Source organism: Rhipicephalus microplus, chromosome 6 (assembly GCF_043290135.1).
Source record: "Rhipicephalus microplus isolate Deutch F79 chromosome 6, USDA_Rmic, whole genome shotgun sequence".
NCBI lineage: Eukaryota > Metazoa > Arthropoda > Arachnida > Ixodida > Ixodidae > Rhipicephalus > Rhipicephalus microplus.
In genome coordinates this window covers 86207194-86226001 of record NC_134705.1, presented here as the reverse complement: position 1 = coordinate 86226001, position 18808 = coordinate 86207194, and the positions used below count along the sequence as shown (strand labels likewise).

The window sequence follows — 18808 nt, the reverse complement described above, 5'->3', positions numbered from 1 at the left end:
CCAACTGTGCGAAGCCGGTCAGCCTGTAGTCAGTCAGGCGGCGACTACGTAAACGAACTTTCTTCACGAAACGCATCTGCGCGCTTTCATTTTCTTTTTTTGCCGTAACATTTTAGGGGGGAGGCGGGAGAGGGTCGATCTACATTCGAGTCGACTTAAAGTCGTGTAAATACGGTCACCACAGTTTGTGACATACCTATACATACTATCTTGTAGCGTATGGTTCTTATAATAACAATTATATTCTTTTTACGCTTTGATGATGTAATGATTAAGATTGCTACCATTGTTCTTATTTATAAAGCCATATTTGAGCATATCGAGCTTTTTATTTCTGATTTACTTGCCGCTGCTTTTGAACCTTTTCTAGGTATAGCGGAAGTTTGTCAAGCTGGTCTAGTGCGGCTTTCGATGCTGCCATTCTTTCTGCATTACACATGTACATGCACGTTCAACTCTGTCCTTTTTTTTTCTCCGATGCAGTAACGCCGGAGACCAACGTCCACGCGACGAGCCGTCGTCTGCTCTCGACCGGAAGCGCCGCGGCGGAAGGAGACGACGCCCCGGGTCTACAGGAATCGGAAGTCGCGCCTGTTTTCACCTCCAAGAGACACGTACACTCGCTTTTCAAACGAGCCCCGCCGCACGCAGAGAGCTCCGGAGATAGTAAAACGACGAAGGAAGGCGAAGAACCGAAGCCCAAGGCGTCTGCCGGAGCCAAAGGAAAGCAAAAAGACAAGGACCAAACCGAAGTCGGGGCCAAAGGAAAGCAGACTGACTCTCAACCTGATGGTGCGGCAAAATACAGCGAGTCGGAGGGGAAAAAGGTAAAACCCGGAACGGTGGAAGAAGCAGCGGACAAAGGCGGCGAACAGGGAAAAAAAAAGGAAGACGGCGAAAAAGTCAAGGTTCAAAGCGCGACACATAAGGATAAGCAGGGGGAGGGCGAGGTTGCAGACGACAAAAAGTCGAAAGGCGAGCCCAGTCGAGACGACAAAACGCAAGACAAGGCACCAGAAAAATCGGCAAAAAGTACCGGAGGGCAGGCGGGAAAAGAGGAGAACAAAGAGCCCGGGACCAAGCCAAAGGAAGGTAACGAGTCGAAGTCAACAAAACCAGACGACAACGACGAGGAGGGAAACGCCGGAGCAAAACCGAAGGGAGAATCGCCGCAGACGGGTCAAAAGTCGAAGCCCAAGCCGGACCAAGAGTCGAAGCCTGAGTCAGGAAAAGAGGAAACGGGCGCCGTGAAACCGGCACCAGGTGAGACGGGCGAATCGTCGTCCGAAGGGGAAAAAGAGCCGAATTCAAAGTCTACGGGGCAACGACCGAAAGAGGATGCCAAGCCAAGCCAAGGAAACGAAAAGCCTGAGGAAGGCGGCGAAAAGGGAAGCGAAGAACGGAAACCTGCTCAGGGAAACGAGACTGGGCCAAGTAGGAATGCTTCTAAGAACGCTACAACGACAACCGGGGAAGCGGCAGCAAAGTCCAATAACAAAACGAAAAGCGAGAGAGAGGAAATCGACTGCATCAGACCTGGTGAGTGCCGTGCCTCCATTCTCTGTTTCTGTTAAGACGGTCCGATCTCCTCCGCACAACGTTCACCAAAACAAAACAAAAAAAAACCCCACCACCACATCCACAAATTGAATGATGTTAGAGTAACTTGTTCGGAGGTGTCCGGGGCGTTTCTTGGCCAGACCATTTATGTACGGAAGGCTTTTAAACGAGCCGGTGCATGGTGTCTTGTCGGGCAAGTTGTCCGGCACGTTCCACGTCGGTCGGCACGTTAACCATCTGCCCCATTATGCCATACTGGCCGCTGCCGTGAGTCAAATGCATAACGCTCATCAATGGCAGACATTAAGCTATCAGGCGTTCTTCAACGTGGTTGAGAGCTGGCAGGTGAGGGGGTTTCGGAAGACACCAACACCGTGCGTAACATTCATTGTAGGAACTTGTCACATGAGGTCATGCCTACGAAGCGAAGAGCACGAAAGAGGCGAGCGCGCGGGCCACCGAAAACCGACGCCTTGGGTGGCGGCGGGCCATCTAGTGAGCATTGTTTAGAATCATCAGAGAGGCGATCAGACCGGCGACCTTGAGCTGCGACCAGAGTACACTGAACACTGGTGTACACGCCGGCAGCCGCCGGACAAGGCGTGAACATAAGAAGCTTGCCGTGCAAGCTCCTAAAGAGGACGCATCATTCGAAACCACACAGTAAAAGCCGCGTTTTTTTTTCCACTGAGTAAGTCTGCCCTACAGCATCAATACATATTACAAAAAATTGTGTTGCGTCATTTCCTCCATGGAGGGACCTGTGGTCCAGACCGTAAATCTGTCGCTGCAAGTCAGGCAGCCTGGGTGTTCTGAAGTCCCGCACGCCGCAGATGGCGTCGACGAGCCGCGTGAAGCCCAAGGCATATCCATAAAAAGTTTCAGGCCTGGGCGAATGGGTCAGCTTGAGGTTGTGTCGGTGCAGCCCCACTTAGCACGCACTGAAGACGTCACAAATTCGCTCACGTGAACCCCTCGGAGTGATTCCTTCGTCTTCACGAGTAAGTCCACTCGGGAGGCCATGACCTCACGGAGGTATGCAAGCTCGCGTGGTGCGCCGAAGATTTTCTTTGTGAATGTCCGGTGTCAGAAGGTGGCACCGGGAGCAGAGGTGAAGGGTACATGACGGTTACAGTATGGCAAGCGGCTTGAGTCAGAACACTAGATGAACGAATACAGCACATTTTCATTCTTTAGTTTCGCTTAGAGCTTTCAGTCTCACCATGAACGCTTCGCGACATGTGCACGATTTGTGCGCGATCAGTCCGCATCACCCACTTAGACCACTGGTGTGCTGCGCCGCCCAGTCACCATCATTAACACTATTCGATTCGACATCGCGGCAGTGGTTCTTTCAGCTCTAACTGGACAGCGCTGCTTGCCACTGTTTGTTTTGTTTGTTTTTCCTTCAAACTTATGAAACGTGCGCAAGGAATGCGTAGTTGAAAGTTTAAAAGCTTATTTAAAAAATGATTGGTGGTTTCAAAAAGGCTAGCATACGCTCGCTCCCCCTCTCTTTTCTCTAGGCAACCCTCGTTGCGGCGTTTGCACCCCAATCGCGCATGCGCGTCCCCTCCCCCTCTTTGATATTCTACGTTCGCCCCTCTCTCGCCTCGCAACGCGGACACAGGCAGCGTCTGCTAGCGAGTTTAGAAAAACCGAATGCTCGCGCTGCACAATCCTTCCCTGGCCACCCCAGTAGATCTTGACCTCCAAGATATCATAATGTCGGTGGGAGGCTTCTCCTCTGCGTTGTTGAACAATAAAAATTCACAGCGAGCACGTTAACTAAAAGCCATAGGGTTTCATGCAATTATTCTGCGAAATAAAAGCGGACTGCGGGTCTCTATGTGTAATCGGAGTCTTCTGTCTCCCATTCCCCATTAGCAGCGATTGGCATGTTCCAGTAGGAAACACCGGTCCATCACTGCATGCTTAGCGGCTGCCCAGATTTCTCTCCAGCGTAACGCCGCAGTGAGCGACAACGGCGCCACCAGCGTAAGCTCGCGCCCGCTGCTTCGCATTTACACATAGTTCCCCATAAAGGGAGATGGTGTTTTTTGTTTGTTTTTTTGTTTTTGCAGTTGACGAAAACGATGGTTGGCTCGGGTCCCTTGAATACCTTTGACTGTTCCAGAGCTAGAAAAAAAGAAAGAAAGAACGCACCTACTTATTCCTACTTTTGCTGCAACGTCGATTCAGTTTCCGGTCAGGCGAAAGCGTATAGGCCGGATCCAGCCTCGCATGCCACTTGGCGCGTCCCTTGTAAGTTCGCGTCACACGCGGCAGGGCAAGAGCGGCCACTTCGCCAAGCGGCTTTTGCGCGGTGTGGTAAAGCGGGCAGTGCCGACGACAGCTACCATCAACGTTCGTTTTTTCAGGAGGATGCATGAAAAGGTTTGAAAAGCGTTTTGTGTATATAAGAGCTAGCCCCGGTTTTGACGTATCTGTATGTCACGCACGCGCAGAACCCTCGGAAATCGACTTTAAAAAAATGGTGCAACTACGACTAGTGGATACAACGAAGCTGCGGGCATTGTCCTCCCCTTTTGCGTCCCTCTCTCACCCTTGGTTCATACCCTTGCTATACTATATAGAAATATGCTATTCTATACGTTCTCTTCTCACCTTTTCTTTCCTTTCCCAGCATCTTGGAAGTGGCTATATACTTCGCTTTCTCTCTATTTATTTCTGTATTTTCGTTTCAGCTTCTCTCTCTCTCTGTTCCCATACCACTTATCTTTCCCTTTCTCTCGCTCTCCGCCGCAATCACGAGCTACACCGCGTATGGATAGGCGAAAACTTATACTACGCTCGCCTTCGCACCGCGGGTACCCGTGTTCGAGTCCCGCCCTGCCAAGAGATGCTGCGTCGTTTTATTTACTTTAGCGGAGAAGCGCCTTCAGACCGCACAATGTCCCTCCGTCCATAAACCACCGCCCGGTGTCTACAGAAGATGTACAAACCTAAACCACTGTGAACAACAAAACAGTTTATAAAAAGATGTTCATCGGAACAAACAAAATAAAAGGCCACCGTAAAAACATGGACATTAAACCAGTCATCAATCAAAGCATATGGCAGAACAAAAAAGTTACCAAGGACAGAGTGAAAGGATCTTGATTGATTGATATGTGGAGTTAAACGTCCCGAAACCGCCATATGATTATCAGAGACGCCGTAGAGGAGGGCTCCGGAAATTTCGACAAGCTGGAGTTCTTTAACGTGCACCCAAATCTGAGTACACAGGCCAACAACATTTCCGCCTCCATCGGAAATGCAGCCGCCACAGCTGGGATCCGATCCTGCGACCTGCAGGTCAGCAACCGAATACATTAGCGACTAGACCACCACGGCGGGGCGTAAAGTGAAAGGATCTTAACCAGAACAAAATGAAAGCCCACGATTCACGATCCGGTGCACACTGCTTCGCCATATCGTCAGCACTCACTTGGTAAATATGCGTGCGATTTTTTTTCTTCCCCTTTTTTTCTACACTTCTCCTACTCATTTCCTTCCTCCCATCCACTTCGACAAACAGAGTTTCACACTTAACGCTCGCCTCTCTCACCCCTGTCCTCGCCTCAGCGCTCATCGTTTTAGGGGTGAAGCTCCCAAAGGGGTGGGTCGGTCGATCCCTTGTATGCAATTGATTGATTGATATGTCGGGTTTATCGTCCCAAAACCCCCATATGATTATCAGAGACGCCGTAGTGGAGGGTTCCGGAAATTTCGATCACCTGGGGTTCTTTAACTTGCGCCCAAATATGAGCACACGGGCCTACAACATTTCCGCCTCCATCGGAAATGCAGCCACCGCAGCTGGGATTCGATCCCGCGACCTGCTGGTCGGTACCCGAGTACTTTAGCCACTAGACCACCGCGGCGGGGCATCCCTTGTATGTATGTATGTATGTATGTATGTATGTATGTATGTATGTATGTATGTATGTATGTATGTATGTATGTATGTATGTATGTATGTATGTATGTATGTATGTATGTACATGTATATATGTATGTATGTATGTATGTACGTACGTACGTACGTATGTATGCATGTATGTATGTATGTATGTATGTATGTATGTATGTATGTATGTATGTATGTATGTATGTATGTATGTGTGTGTGTGCGTACGTACGTGACCGCCTATAGTTCTACCTTTGCCAGCTGCCCACTACTTTGTCCTTGCAAATATCCCACTGCGCCCCATCACCGATCCCCCAATTCACCGACCGTGAAGCAAATAGTGTTGAGAAGTAGCCAATATGAAATGCAAGATGGCCGTGTACTTGTATCCAGGCGCGCGTTAAAGAACTATAGATTGTCTCACAGTGTCCATTCTTTGTTTGTACGTGACCACCTATGGTTCCACCTTTGCAAGCTACTTCATCCTTGCAAACATCCCACTATGCCCATCACCGATCCACCACTGCACCGACCAAAGCCACTATAATGAAGGAGAAACGGAAGCGACGTATAGCTACCACTTACGAATTGTAGAATTTCTTGCATAAATATATACACTATATGTATAAATAACCCTCCAGCGCTTCGCCCCACTTATCATCATTCACTCCGTGGATGTGCTGCGATTCTTATTTTTTTCGCTGCCTTGGCCTACTTGGGTTTCCTTTCTTGAGAAGTCGACAAGTGGAATTCGTATCTGGAACAATACGTTACGCCGAAAGCGCGCACGCAAATCGTTAGCCGAAACGCGGCGCTACGACACGGAAAAGCACTCGAGATGTAAGGCGATTATTGTTTTGGGTCTGAAAGGACACCCCCAGATGGTGCATCTGCTCTTGGAGTGGCACATACATACAGACAAACAAACACACACACGCATACATACATACATACATACATACATACATACACACACATACATGCATGCATACATGCATGCATACATACATACATACATACATACATACATACATACATACATACATACATACATACATACATACATACATGCATACATACATACATACATACATACATACATACATACATACATACATACATACATACATACATACATACATACATACATACAATGCATTAGCTTGCTACAAAGTGGGCGCCAGCCCATGAGGACCTGCAGACAAGGCAGCAGCAACGGTGTTTGTCGCTGCTCGCCGCCTATTTCCACGTCAATACCGTGTCCCAAACAGGGCAGACAAGTCGCCCAAAGCACGACTGAGAGCGCATGCCCGTCAGTATTATCGTCGTGGAACACTGCCCCTTCCCCTCGCCTTCCCCGTTAAAGCGATTTGGCGATCCGTTTATGGCGTTTCGCGGTCTATACATCCGATGTTATAGAAACGCACATCGACACGACGACTGACGCGACATTTGCTACATCACTTTCTTTCCTTCTTCCTTCCTTCCTTTCTTTTTTTCCTTCAATTTGCCCTCTCCTCTCCCCGCCTATCGTGTGGACATTAGAAATAAACAGGTGCATACATGAGCTGTGGGCTTACGCTATATACAACATCAGGCACAGACAATGATAGTCAATCAACGAATCAATAATCACTAACTTACTTGACGCTCCCAACTATTAAAACCGCATCTGAGTGCTGACTCAATCATGCAGCAAATAATAACAATAATATTAATAATCGAAGTAAAAAATCAGGGGACGCTAAAGCTTCGCCTTTAGGAGTTGAACGTGATAGCGATATCCTCTTCTTGCAGTGCGTACTTCAAAACTTAGTGCATGAAACCTTTTCGAACTTGCTATGCACCCACTACGCGGCCTTGAGGGAATGGGTGCGGTAGCATGGGTACTTTTTGTAGTGTTGTACCAGCCCTTAACCTCAGAGTCATTATGATAATCAAGTTTTCTGACACCCGTTGGCACTAGATGTCTGTTCCCCGCATTATTACTGCAATAGTTCATGTTGCATGGTGAAGCATTTATATAAAGGACGCGTGTGTTTGTGAAGCATGGAAGCTACTTTCATTGCATTTCCCAGCAGAGGAAGTTCTTTTCGCAGTTTTCACACAAGCAGAGGCGTGACCGTGTGGTTGCTTTCATGCGACCAGATGCTACCACAAATTCTGGCAACCGTCTTCCAAGCCTAAGTATTAGAGGTTTCCTAAAAGAAGTTGCTGATTCATATCTCTTTCTAAAAACGCGTTTTTCATTGGAATACCTCAGTACGGTTTCGCGTAAAAAGTTATACAAAAATTTAGTAGAAACAGTTTTTCCTGTTCCCCTATATACAACATTATACCGTGTAGGCCGAGCCCAAAATGTGTTAAGCCGTGTAAAAAAAATGGAGGTATCTACTGGAGCAAAATCCCTTTTCTTTAAATTGCACACTGGGGCCTTGCCCATGAAAACATAGATGCAAAAAAAAGGCTTATTCGTTCCTTGGCATGTTGATTGCCTTCTCTGAAAAAAGCCAGAAACAATCGAACATGTTTTCCTGGGCTGCTGGGATGCAGTCTCTTTTCTGGGATGTTCTCCAAAGGACTTTGAAAAAGGATCTGCCTCTCGATGCCTATGGCATCAGATTTCTACCAGCATCAAATGAAGAAGGAATACCTTTCGACCTATAGTTATGTTACTGGGCCTGCACGGTATACGGCAATCTAGAATGGCGGTGCGCCATGCTAATGTTAATGCACGCCCGGTTAGGCAATACTTCTTTGAATCTGTCTGTTCGTTCGTGGAATCACAAAAGGTTCAACAAAAAGTGCCCGAATAGCTTGATCAAGTAGAAAGCCTTCCACAGATGAAGGAATTTTTAAAAAGTCTGTTAAGCCTGACGCTTTTTACCTCTTTTCTTTGTTTCATGTTTGTCCTTCGTTTAATGTGCATTTGTTTGTGAATGTTGTATGTACACAGGCAATAAAGAAAGAAAAAGAGGCGTGACCGTGTGGTAGAACATTCGCTTGCCACGCAAACGACCGGGGTTCGATTCCCGCTCGGACCCCAAGAACCCTGGTTTGGCCCCCACTTTGCTCCAAGGGTTTTTTTTATCATATTTTATTTGCATCGATCCGGATTTTTCGGTCGCGCATAAGACGATTTTTCGCTCGCAACCAACGACGCCGACACCGGAATTTCTGTGAAACGAGCTCTTTAACGCTGTCGCGTTAATACGCGCGACATGGGTGGGCGCAGCAATGCATATCATACACGAGAATTTTAGAACAGCCATACGATGACTACGGCGACAGTTAAAGCAAAACATTGCAAGATAGGTACAGGCGCACAAAGGAATACAATGAAGAATAAAATAACTGCAACGCCACGTGAAACACGGTTGGAGCAGCGTGATGAAGTATAACCGCCGTGAGTGAATACCCACAGTGCAACTCCCGATTATTATTATTATTATTATTATTATTATTATTATTATTATTATTATTATTATTATTATTATTATTATTATTATTATTATTATTATTATTATTATTATTATTATTATATCTCTATAAAACATGTTGTTGAGTCAGTTGATTCACGGCGCGCAAAAGGTATAATCACGCAACGCAAGGCGCACCTCTTGTTGTTTTATGCCCCTTTTCTTCCCCAAACATTGTATACGTTATTACCTGTTGCACATTTACTATTATAACAGCGGAAAAACAACATCTGCCAGGCTTAGACGTAGTATGTAAACAACAATGGAGTTAGTATTACAATCAGTTGTGTCCCAACAGGCAGTGTGCGAGTATACCAAATGGCATAGTTGAACTTCAGTCAGAAATTCTCGAGGGGGTATTTTATCATGTTACGCAAATGCGGCACGCAAACACGGCAAGGCTGCACGGTAGAAGTCCAGCTCCCTCGCTCGTTGAGTATTGTACACGCTAGTGCAGGGAGCACATGCAGTATAACTCTGCAGTCAGTTGAGTGCCGCTTCCGAAGTTCGCGGGATCATCCTTCTGAAAAGCGCACAAGCATTTCGCCAATGCGTGCGCACTCCAGAACGAGCCGGACGGCCAGCTCATTACGCGAAGGTATACGAGCGGGGTCTATTTCTTTGTCGAATGCAGGCGGCGATCGACTGCTGCTTGCACCCCTAGATTATTTTCCCATGAGCTGCCACGCATCGATAGTTAGGGCAGGGCCTCAGCGGACTTCTTAAGTCGTAACATGGTCGTAACCGACCGCAGCTGTGCTTTTGCCGCTCCCTGTTCCAGTATTCCAGTCTTCGTGAGTACCCCGAACGACAGGTGTCTTGTTGAGAACGCGTAGGCTAGGGAGTTTTCATGTGGAGGCACGCGCATGAGGGCCCCCTATCGTATAGGCTGAAGGGTAACAGTGAGGCGTGACAACCCCGCAGTAATTTTAAAAAAGCATCCTTAAAAAATTGGTCCCGTATCTGCATCTTTCACTGCAAATGCCGTCGAAAGAAAATCGTCTTGCGCCTGGAGAGAGTGAACAAAACGTTCATTTGATGTTATGCCCGAGAAAATCGGTGAATTGTGTTCTGGAGGCACTGCGTTAGAGAGTCTCGATCCGTGCAGCCAAGGCGAACGAGTAAATCGAGGCACGTTAGACACGAGCGCTATCTGGCAGTTATCTTCGAAAACGAAGGAAGGCGTGCGCGCCAATCTTGGAGGCGATAAGGTGTAGAACGCAAAGCGGCGGGCAGGTGCCACCACCGTGTCGTCTCTGAAAAGCGTTAGAAACACTTGCCTTTTTGAGCATCGCGTTGCCTTGTCAGCGCAGCGTGATAAACGCTAAGGTCCTTAGAATTACTTCTGTATGCCTGCACTATAGTATAAAGCCACACATACGAAATATTGTCCTGTTGTTATGGTGCCTCAGATATGCACAATAATTGTCTTTAATTGACAATCGCACAAGCATGAATGCTAAGACTTGAGCGATATTGGTGGGCGCTGCGGATTGGGTCGGCCGTTTAGGCTATCGTTTGGTGCCGTTTGGGGTATCGTTACGGTGGACGGACGGACGGACGGACGGATGGACGGACGGACGGACGGACGGACAGACAGACAGACAGACAGACAGACAGACAGACAGACAAACCAAAACTTTTGCGTCGAAGTATCCCAAAAAAAGACTATCGTCTTTCAAAACACAGCGACCGAAAAAGGAGGATCGGTGCCGTCATAACGTACCGCATTTGCGTACCGTATACTTCCGTGAGTTGGACGGAAACCAGTCTGGCCGGGAAGAAGCATGAACAATATTGAAATGAACACCGACCACGAATAAAATAAGCGAGACGTTTCGTCCACCGCACAGGAAGGAGCCTTGTTCACAAATCTCTTGCACTTATGTTGAATTTTTTGGGGGTCGGTGTTTATTAATTGTAAACAACAAAAAAAGACTACAATCGGACGTGGTTGAGCCCCTTTACCCGAGGCCGGCTACCGATAAATGCGGCCGCTGCTGTCGGAAATCGAACTCACAACCTATACGTGATCACAGCAAAGCAACACCGCAGCCACTCGTTAACCTACCACGGCGGGCTCACAGGGGAATGTAGTAACACGTTCAAGTGATGATCTAACGCAGACAGCCACAATTATTTTACCTTTACTTTTTTCTCTTACTGATTCCCCTCTATGAAAATCAATACAGGGCGTGCATCTACAGCGCCGATGGAAAGAGAAACACAATTAGCGTACACAGGGAAACGGCTGTACATGGGATTGCCTGCTCTTAAATGGCGAACGATTGAATCTCCGAATGGGGCCCGCTAAATGACGGTCCACCACGCAATCAGAGAGCTCCGTCGCGCATGCATAACCATATATAGATCGAAGTGGTATAGAAGGAGGAGGTTTTGGGGGGCGTGCGTGTGCAGAAAATGAGCGCTAAACTTCTATGTTCTGTAAAAAAGAAAATACTCTCCACCTCTCTCCGTGTCCTAACTAATCAAGTAAAAACAAAACACCAGAAAACACTGCTAAGTAGATCGTTATTATTATTATTATATTCACCAAGCAATCTGCTACTATTCACCAAGAATTCTGAACATCTCTTATTGATAGACTATAGAAGCCTCTAGCTCCGAAAGCTGTAACACGACTCTTGTTCAATATAAATATTTCACCTTAAAATTTTTTGTCCAACAATACTCATCTTAGCCACGCTTCTCATTTCAGCCTTCGTCCAATTCCATGTCCACCTATACCCCCCACACCCACCTTATCAATACTACATTTTCAAAGATAACATTTTAAGTGACTTTTAAAAGAGCAAAAAGGAAGAAAAAAGCACAGTTCCGTTACTGCCTCTCTCAATGGAGGGCACCTCCACAATTCTGCGCAGGGGATGGGGGTGAAGAGGAATTAAAAAGCATAGGGAGAAATTTAGGGTATAGAGATACAGAGAGGGGCACGGACATCCACATACGGAAGTAAGGAGAAGATCAGAAAGATGGACACAGTCGCAGGAGTCCGAGGACGGGGCACCGCTCAGCGAGAGCTCTTGTCGGCGTCAGGAGATGGCGTAGGGCGAGCCAGTCGGCCAGAGCTGGGCTATCGTCGGAGATCGCGGGGGCACAACCGGTAACATTACGCTGGCGTCACATACGTGCGCCTCATATTCTGTCCGCCTGCTTTCGAGTTCGCAGCGTGCACTTTCGTTTCTTCTTGTTTCGATGTCACCTGCATGAAACAGCTTATCAGTAATACGCGATTCCTCTTACTGTGTGCCCCGTGCAATGCAGCGTACCACGAGTTTCCCCCAGACCTGTTCTCCCACGAGGCCCGCGCCAAGGGCGGCGTGCTGGTGCACATCCTGGTCGTGCTCTACATGTTCTACGCGCTGGCCGTGGTCTGCGACGACTACTTCATCGCCTCCCTCGAGGAGTGCTGCGCCGTGAGTTGACTGGGCACTGCATTCCCAAGATCTCGTCCTTTCACGCGTACAAAGTGTACAATAGCTTTTCAGAGGGATAATTCATGTCGATTTCATAGGTGGCCGAAACCTCGTGTTAACTGTGCAAGCGTGAAATCACGCGGACTTTCTGCGTAACGGATGAAAGATCAAAAGAACGCCTTTCAGTTAAGATTAACTAGTTCCCATTCAAACTGTCCATGACTGTAAATCCGTCTGTGTCTGTGTCATTTACGCGCTTCCATGCTGTGCAGCTTACTATAAATATCAGCGATGAAGGTGAGTTCGTCTAGAGCTTTTTGCAAGTCCGTGCATGGTTCAGCAGACTATATTCTTTACAACGAATCCATTTGCCTTTTAATGGATGCGATGAATAGCCAAGGATGATTCGAGTATGATCCTTGAGGGAGGAAAATAAACATGTTGAACAAGCATACAAGCACCAACCGAAAGGGAAGTTAACTGTTATAGTGTATGTTAAATGACGAACCACTACTTTTTATGGGAGCAGGAGAAAGGACACTCACAATTTCTCTTGTTTGTCAAAATAACGGGGCTGTTTTTATACGTATAGTTGTGCAGACCTTATCTTAAATTAAAGATCGCGCATTTATAGATGTGGAAAAGGTGCTCGGTCATCCCGTACGGCGAATACCCTCACAGTTAGAATGTTACCTAATGGCCATTTTCTCCGAAGAACTGAGATCGCACCAGGAAAAGGGACAACGAGGTGAAATCGCACAAGAGCACTCACTAACGAATGGTCTCCTTATACGCCCAAAGAACACACGGAAACTTCACATGTCAAAAAGAATGATAGATATACGCGTTTTGCAATCGCGTATACAATGAACCGGTGCTTGAGTAGTGAGGTGGTTCTACCTCGTTCGTCGTGCCCTTTTCCGCGATGCCAGTTTTGCGAAGAAAATGCGTCCTTTCATGGACTAGTTTTGCCTCCGACGTAGATCGCCCAGAATGGCGACGGCAGAAGTACAGCGCAGCAGACACGTCACGAAGGTGGCCTTATCAGCTGGGGCTGTACACGCCCATTCAACAGCGTTCCGCATTTAATTGCAGCTACGCCTAGGTGGAGCAGTAGTTATATATGGTGCTCGGCTGCTGAGCCGAAGGTCGCATTTCGATGCAGGATAAACGGCAGAGGTCTGAGTACTGTGCGGTGTCAGTGCATTTTAAAGAAATTCTGACGGTCGAAATTTCCGAAGCCGTCTCGTCTTTTATAATGCATGGTTTTGGTACGTAATTAACCCCAGGTATCATCATTACTCAATTGTTGATCACGTGTGTGGCGTGACCGTGCATGGCGAGTGACGTGAAAGCCTCTCGCTATGTGTACTGTCCAGGCCCGTAACCAGGAAAAGAGTGCCCTGCCCCCTCCCCCCCCCCCCCTCGAATTTGTATGAAGAGGGTGTTCTACCGAGAACAAATGATGATAATAGGTGTTTTGGGGGTTTTTAACAAGTTTACCCCCCCCCCCCCCCCCAGCAAAAGATTCCTGGCTACGGGCCTGATACTTTCCCATCAATCCATGTCTCGCGCAGCGACTGAACCTGTCGGAGGACGTGGCCGGAGCGACCTTCATGGCAGCGGGCAGCTCAGCGCCCGAGCTATTCACCGCCATCTTGGGTGAGTACAATCACATACAACCTCCCAAGTCCCACTAGTACCTCACTATGCCTCCCTCTCAGACAATTTCCAAAGACGACGTAACGGTCTTGGGCATGACTTCAGATGCGTGCCGGAACATGGATTCGGTCGGGAAGTAAAAACAGCGCAAAAATATAGACGAGGATTGAGGAGGAGGCGACAGGTGCCCTTTCGACTTTTCCTCGTTCCTTTTGTCTATAAGATTGCGCTCTTCTTACTTCCCAAGCATGAACCGCCAACTAGCCGAACTTTCACTTCTATGAGTGTCAAACGGAGGGGTGTTTTTAAGCGCACAGTTTTTCTCGACTTTTCACTTAATGGTCACGTGTTGCGTGTACGCGAGATGAGCGGCGGTACGTTATAGCGACGGAATGGGCGATGTGAAACGGGAGTTGTGAAACGCAGCCAAGGACGGAGAGTATGCGTTAGGTGAAGCGACGAAGCTATAAAGGAGTCAGGGATAAAGTGTCCCGCCGCGGTGGTCTAGTGGAAAAGGCACTCGACTGCTGACCCGCAGGTCGCGGGATCGAATCCCGGTTGCGGCCGCTGCATTTTCGGTGGAGGCATAAAATGGTGTAGGCCCGTGTGCTCAGAAGAACCGCAGGTGGCCGAAATTTTCGGAGCCTTGCACTACGGCGTCTCATAATCATATGGTGGTTTCGGGATGGTAAACCCCACATATTATTATTATTATTATTATTATTATTATTATTATTATTATTATTATTATTATTATTATTATTATTATTGAAATACCACGTTCATCCGACGCTTCATTCCAGCAACAGCAATATGGCGCCGACGAAGACTGATGGTTATTTACAAATGAGGAAGTCCAATGAATGCTTACATTGTTGTTGATAAAGAGTAACCTGCTAGCACACGACAGCTTGGCGGCAACTGGGAAGAGGCGCGCGTCCTGCAGGGTAGATAACGCACGATGTCGTTGCAGGCGTCCTCATCGCCAAGGGAGACGTGGGCACCGGCACCATCGTCGGCTCGGCCGTGTTCAACGTGCTCTTCGTCATCGGACTCTGCGGACTGTGCTCCGGAAAGGTGATGCAGACGCAAACGTGCCTTACTCACGTAACTATGAGGCCTAAAAATTGGTTTTTTTTTTTTGCTTGTTTGTTGGTTCTCGTACTTCAGGACGACAAGCAAAACTCAGGAAAGTGCTCGAATGCCATGTGGACACGAAATGAAGGAAAACCACGATTATTACTTAATTGGGAAACTGCGCAATGGTGAAAGAACAGAACGACGGTGCGACGACTGGAATTCTGTTTGAAGAACACGAAAAAATATAACTATTTTACTCTTACTCAATTGCCGCTAAAAAATCGCAAGCAAAACCACTGCTAAAGAAATAGATAAATGATGGTGTTTTCCTTTTTCAATTTCAGATATTAGAAGATATTACTTCGCTCGAAGCATCAAGCTTACTTAAGCCTCGGTGTCAGGGAAGCCTGGTGCTGAGCGTTGTCTTTTTTTTTTTAATTTCTCGTTCTGAATGTATTTTATATTTTCCTTCCATTGCGCGATTTTAGTCCGAGAATTCGCTTCCTGGTGAATCAACTAAATGCCACCTCATAATCTAAGACATTTTGTATAAAGCTCAAGAACTAATTGAGCCCACTGCACACCGTGAAATTCAGTGACTAATGGCAAACGTGAAGCGGACGTGACGGCTGTACCGATTTCCTGGCGAATCACCGGAGTGCCCGTGCCTACGGTCTTGAATAGAGTTATGCTCCCTTAGCATACACGGGGTCACTAGTCTTGAACAGATCGAGGTATACTGTGCAAGATAACCGCCGGTCATTGAGACCAGGAGTTTTCCTGCATACGCGCTACATGCAGCATTCCAAGATTCCGAGAGAAAGAAAAACCCACGAAGGTGAGGCTTTCTGTTGGGTGGGGAGATGAGAATACAAGAACTTTTGTGAGTAGAGCACAGCCACAGCAAGCACAGAAGCGGATCCATTGGCGGAACGTGGGAGAGGTCTCTGCCTTGCAGTGGGCGTAGTCAGACTGATGATGATGCAATAACCCTGGTTTCGAACACTTCGGGCCCCTCTACTCTACCAGTCTCTATACAAATATCCCTTTGCAACACCCTATTCCCAAGCCCCAGCATGTACAGGGCAGCGGACCGGACACTATCTTTAAGTCAACAGCGCATCAGTGGACGACCGACAGAAAGTCGGGGACAAGTGCCTTGGCCTTTCTGTCCTTATTCGTCCACTTGCGCGCTGTTCATTTAAACCAAGGAGGATTAAAGAAAAATTGCTGGAGTGGAAGCTCCCGCACTGCCTTGCCATCAAAAGTGAAGCCACCTTTTGCCACTGCCAAGATGGCGGAAACATGTTTTTTTCTGATAGTGCCCACTTAAAGATCAAGTGGCTTTTATATTTTATGTAAATGCTACCTTAGTTCTATATTAAAAGATAGATGTTCCCGACGAAGTAACACGCAGAAACGAGTATGGATAACTGAATCTTCAAAGAACTTTATCTCCAATTACAGGCTCACTAAGGAAAACTAGTAACTGTGAAACGCACTTGGAGCACTATGTGACGCGAAAAAGTTCCCACATTAAACTCGTTGGGCGTGCGAGAGAAACGCTTCGTTTTTAATCGCTGAACGGTGATACTTTATCATGCCCCTAGTAATATGGCCGCCACAAAAGCCATCTTGCCAGAGGAACGGCTTCACTTCTGCAGAATCATTTCCACTCCAGCAATTTATTAAATCCTCCTTGATTTAAACATACCAGTTCTGCTTTGAAACCTTGCGGGCGGACACTATACCAGGGTTAACCTCCCAGCATTTAATATGCCTGTCATTTTATACCTTTGCTAACGCCTCGTATAGTGAGCCATTGCTTATTATAGGAAAACCCCAACAATGCACAGTGCTCAAGCATTTCTTCGCATGTAGGCAATGCCCACAGATCCTCTCCGTGTCTGTGCAGGAGGTTCCGGTGACCTGGTGGCCCCTGTTTCGGGACTCCCTCTTCTACGCGTTCACCGTGGTCATCCTCATACTGGTGAGGCGCCCATTCGCTTCTGCTGTCGCCGCCTTCTGGTTCGAGCATATCCATGGGCTGACACACTAGGCCCCCACCCTCCCTGATTTGTTTTTGTTTGAGATGACGTACTGCGCGCCGAGAAATTCGGTGACAACAATGTCTATCATATTTAGAGTGAGCTTCGGCGGAAAAGGAACGGGGTGCGAAGCTACACTGAGGTCAGCACCAAAGAAGTGCGATTAAAAGTGTTACACGGATCTCTTAGTTTATTGTCCCGTTTACATTCGCCACGGTGGCCACTCGACTACAAACCCAGGATCGAACCTCGGCCGCGGCAGGCGCACTTTCGATGGAGGCGAAAAAGCTCGCAGCCGCCCGTGTACTCAAATTTAGGCGAACGTCAAGAGCCCCAGGTGGTCGGAATTTTCGGAGCCATCCATTATACGGCATCCCTCGTACCCAGATCGCAGTTTTGGTCTCATATACATTCTTGGGCGATTCAAAAACAAATGCTGTCAGTGCCTCAACATGAAAAACCTCGACCCGTGGTGCATATCGAACTCAGTACAAAGGAAACAACAAAGCTGAAACATGCAGAAAACTTAGCAGTGAATGGAAAATCGTCAAGGTCGCAGTGAAAGCGGGAAACGTTTTCACGGCTCAGAACTAGCATTATCGCCCCGCCGCGGTGGTCTACTGGCTAAGTGACTCGGCTACTGACCCGCAGGTCGCGGGATCGGATCCCGGCTGCGGCGGCTGCATTTCCGATGGAGGCGGAAATGTTGTAGGCCCGTGTGCTCAAGATTTGGGTGCACGTTAAAAAACCCCAGGTGATCGAAATTTCCGGAGCTCTCAACTACAGCGTCTCTCATAATTATATGGTGTGTTTGGGACGTTAAACCCCACATATCAATCAACTAGCATTATCGATGCTGCGATAGCAACTACACGGACACCCCCGACGTGCTTTTACCGTCGCCGTTACCGCCACGTCCCAACTGATAATGGAGTTTTAGCTTGTACGTACACTTCGTTACGTTACCGTGTTACCGGATACCGGATAGAATCTGCGCATGCGCGGGTCTTTACGGAACGTAAACCTTTACGTTTCCCTCCGGATCTGGTTTAAAAGTTTACGTTTCCTGCCATATAGACTTTACGTTTACAACCTTATCTGGCAAATACGCCTTCGTTCGTAGAAACTCGTGGTATGCGCATTGCGGGGACTCGAACCGTCGAGTTGCTATAAGCAGAAGTAGCTGAAGTGCGAGCGCCAAGGGCCATTACATTGTTTCAGCCGGATTACCAAAGCTAGAATGGTCTAGAACATAAATGCCGTAAACGTGCGAATTCCAGAGAAGCTGGATAGGTGGTGCCATCTAGCGGGGCGATAGTGAACCAGGTAATCACAAAATTGTTATTGCAGAAACATTGAGCATTGTACGTCTGATGCAAAAAAACGCGCAGCGCCGTTATTACAAATGAGTTACCTTTTTATTCATTTTCATCTCAAAAACATTACGCGTAAGAACGTGTTCATGAATGTGGTTGCACGAAGTGTCACAAGATGTCGACACCATCGTTGCATTAGCCTTGTATTTTTCACTTTTTCGCGCATATGAGGATGCTGTACGCAATAAAAGAACGTCTCGTGATTTCACCACAATGGTGATTTAATAATATGTAAGGTGAATGCAGTTTATAT

The 18808-nt window shown here is 47.4% G+C and overlaps 1 protein-coding gene across 1 annotated transcript in view; it reads left to right on the top strand.

Moving 5' to 3' along the window:
• LOC119168564 (sodium/potassium/calcium exchanger 4-like) overlaps positions 1–18808 on the top strand; it is a 115845-nt gene that overhangs the window by 63617 nt on the left and 33420 nt on the right. The window contains exons 2-6 of the mRNA XM_075866137.1: positions 484–1539; positions 12238–12389; positions 13967–14051; positions 15025–15128; positions 17047–17121. Coding sequence (XP_075722252.1) covers positions 484–1539; positions 12238–12389; positions 13967–14051; positions 15025–15128; positions 17047–17121 — 1472 coding nt within the window. The remainder of the gene's footprint in view (positions 1–483; positions 1540–12237; positions 12390–13966; positions 14052–15024; positions 15129–17046; positions 17122–18808) is intronic.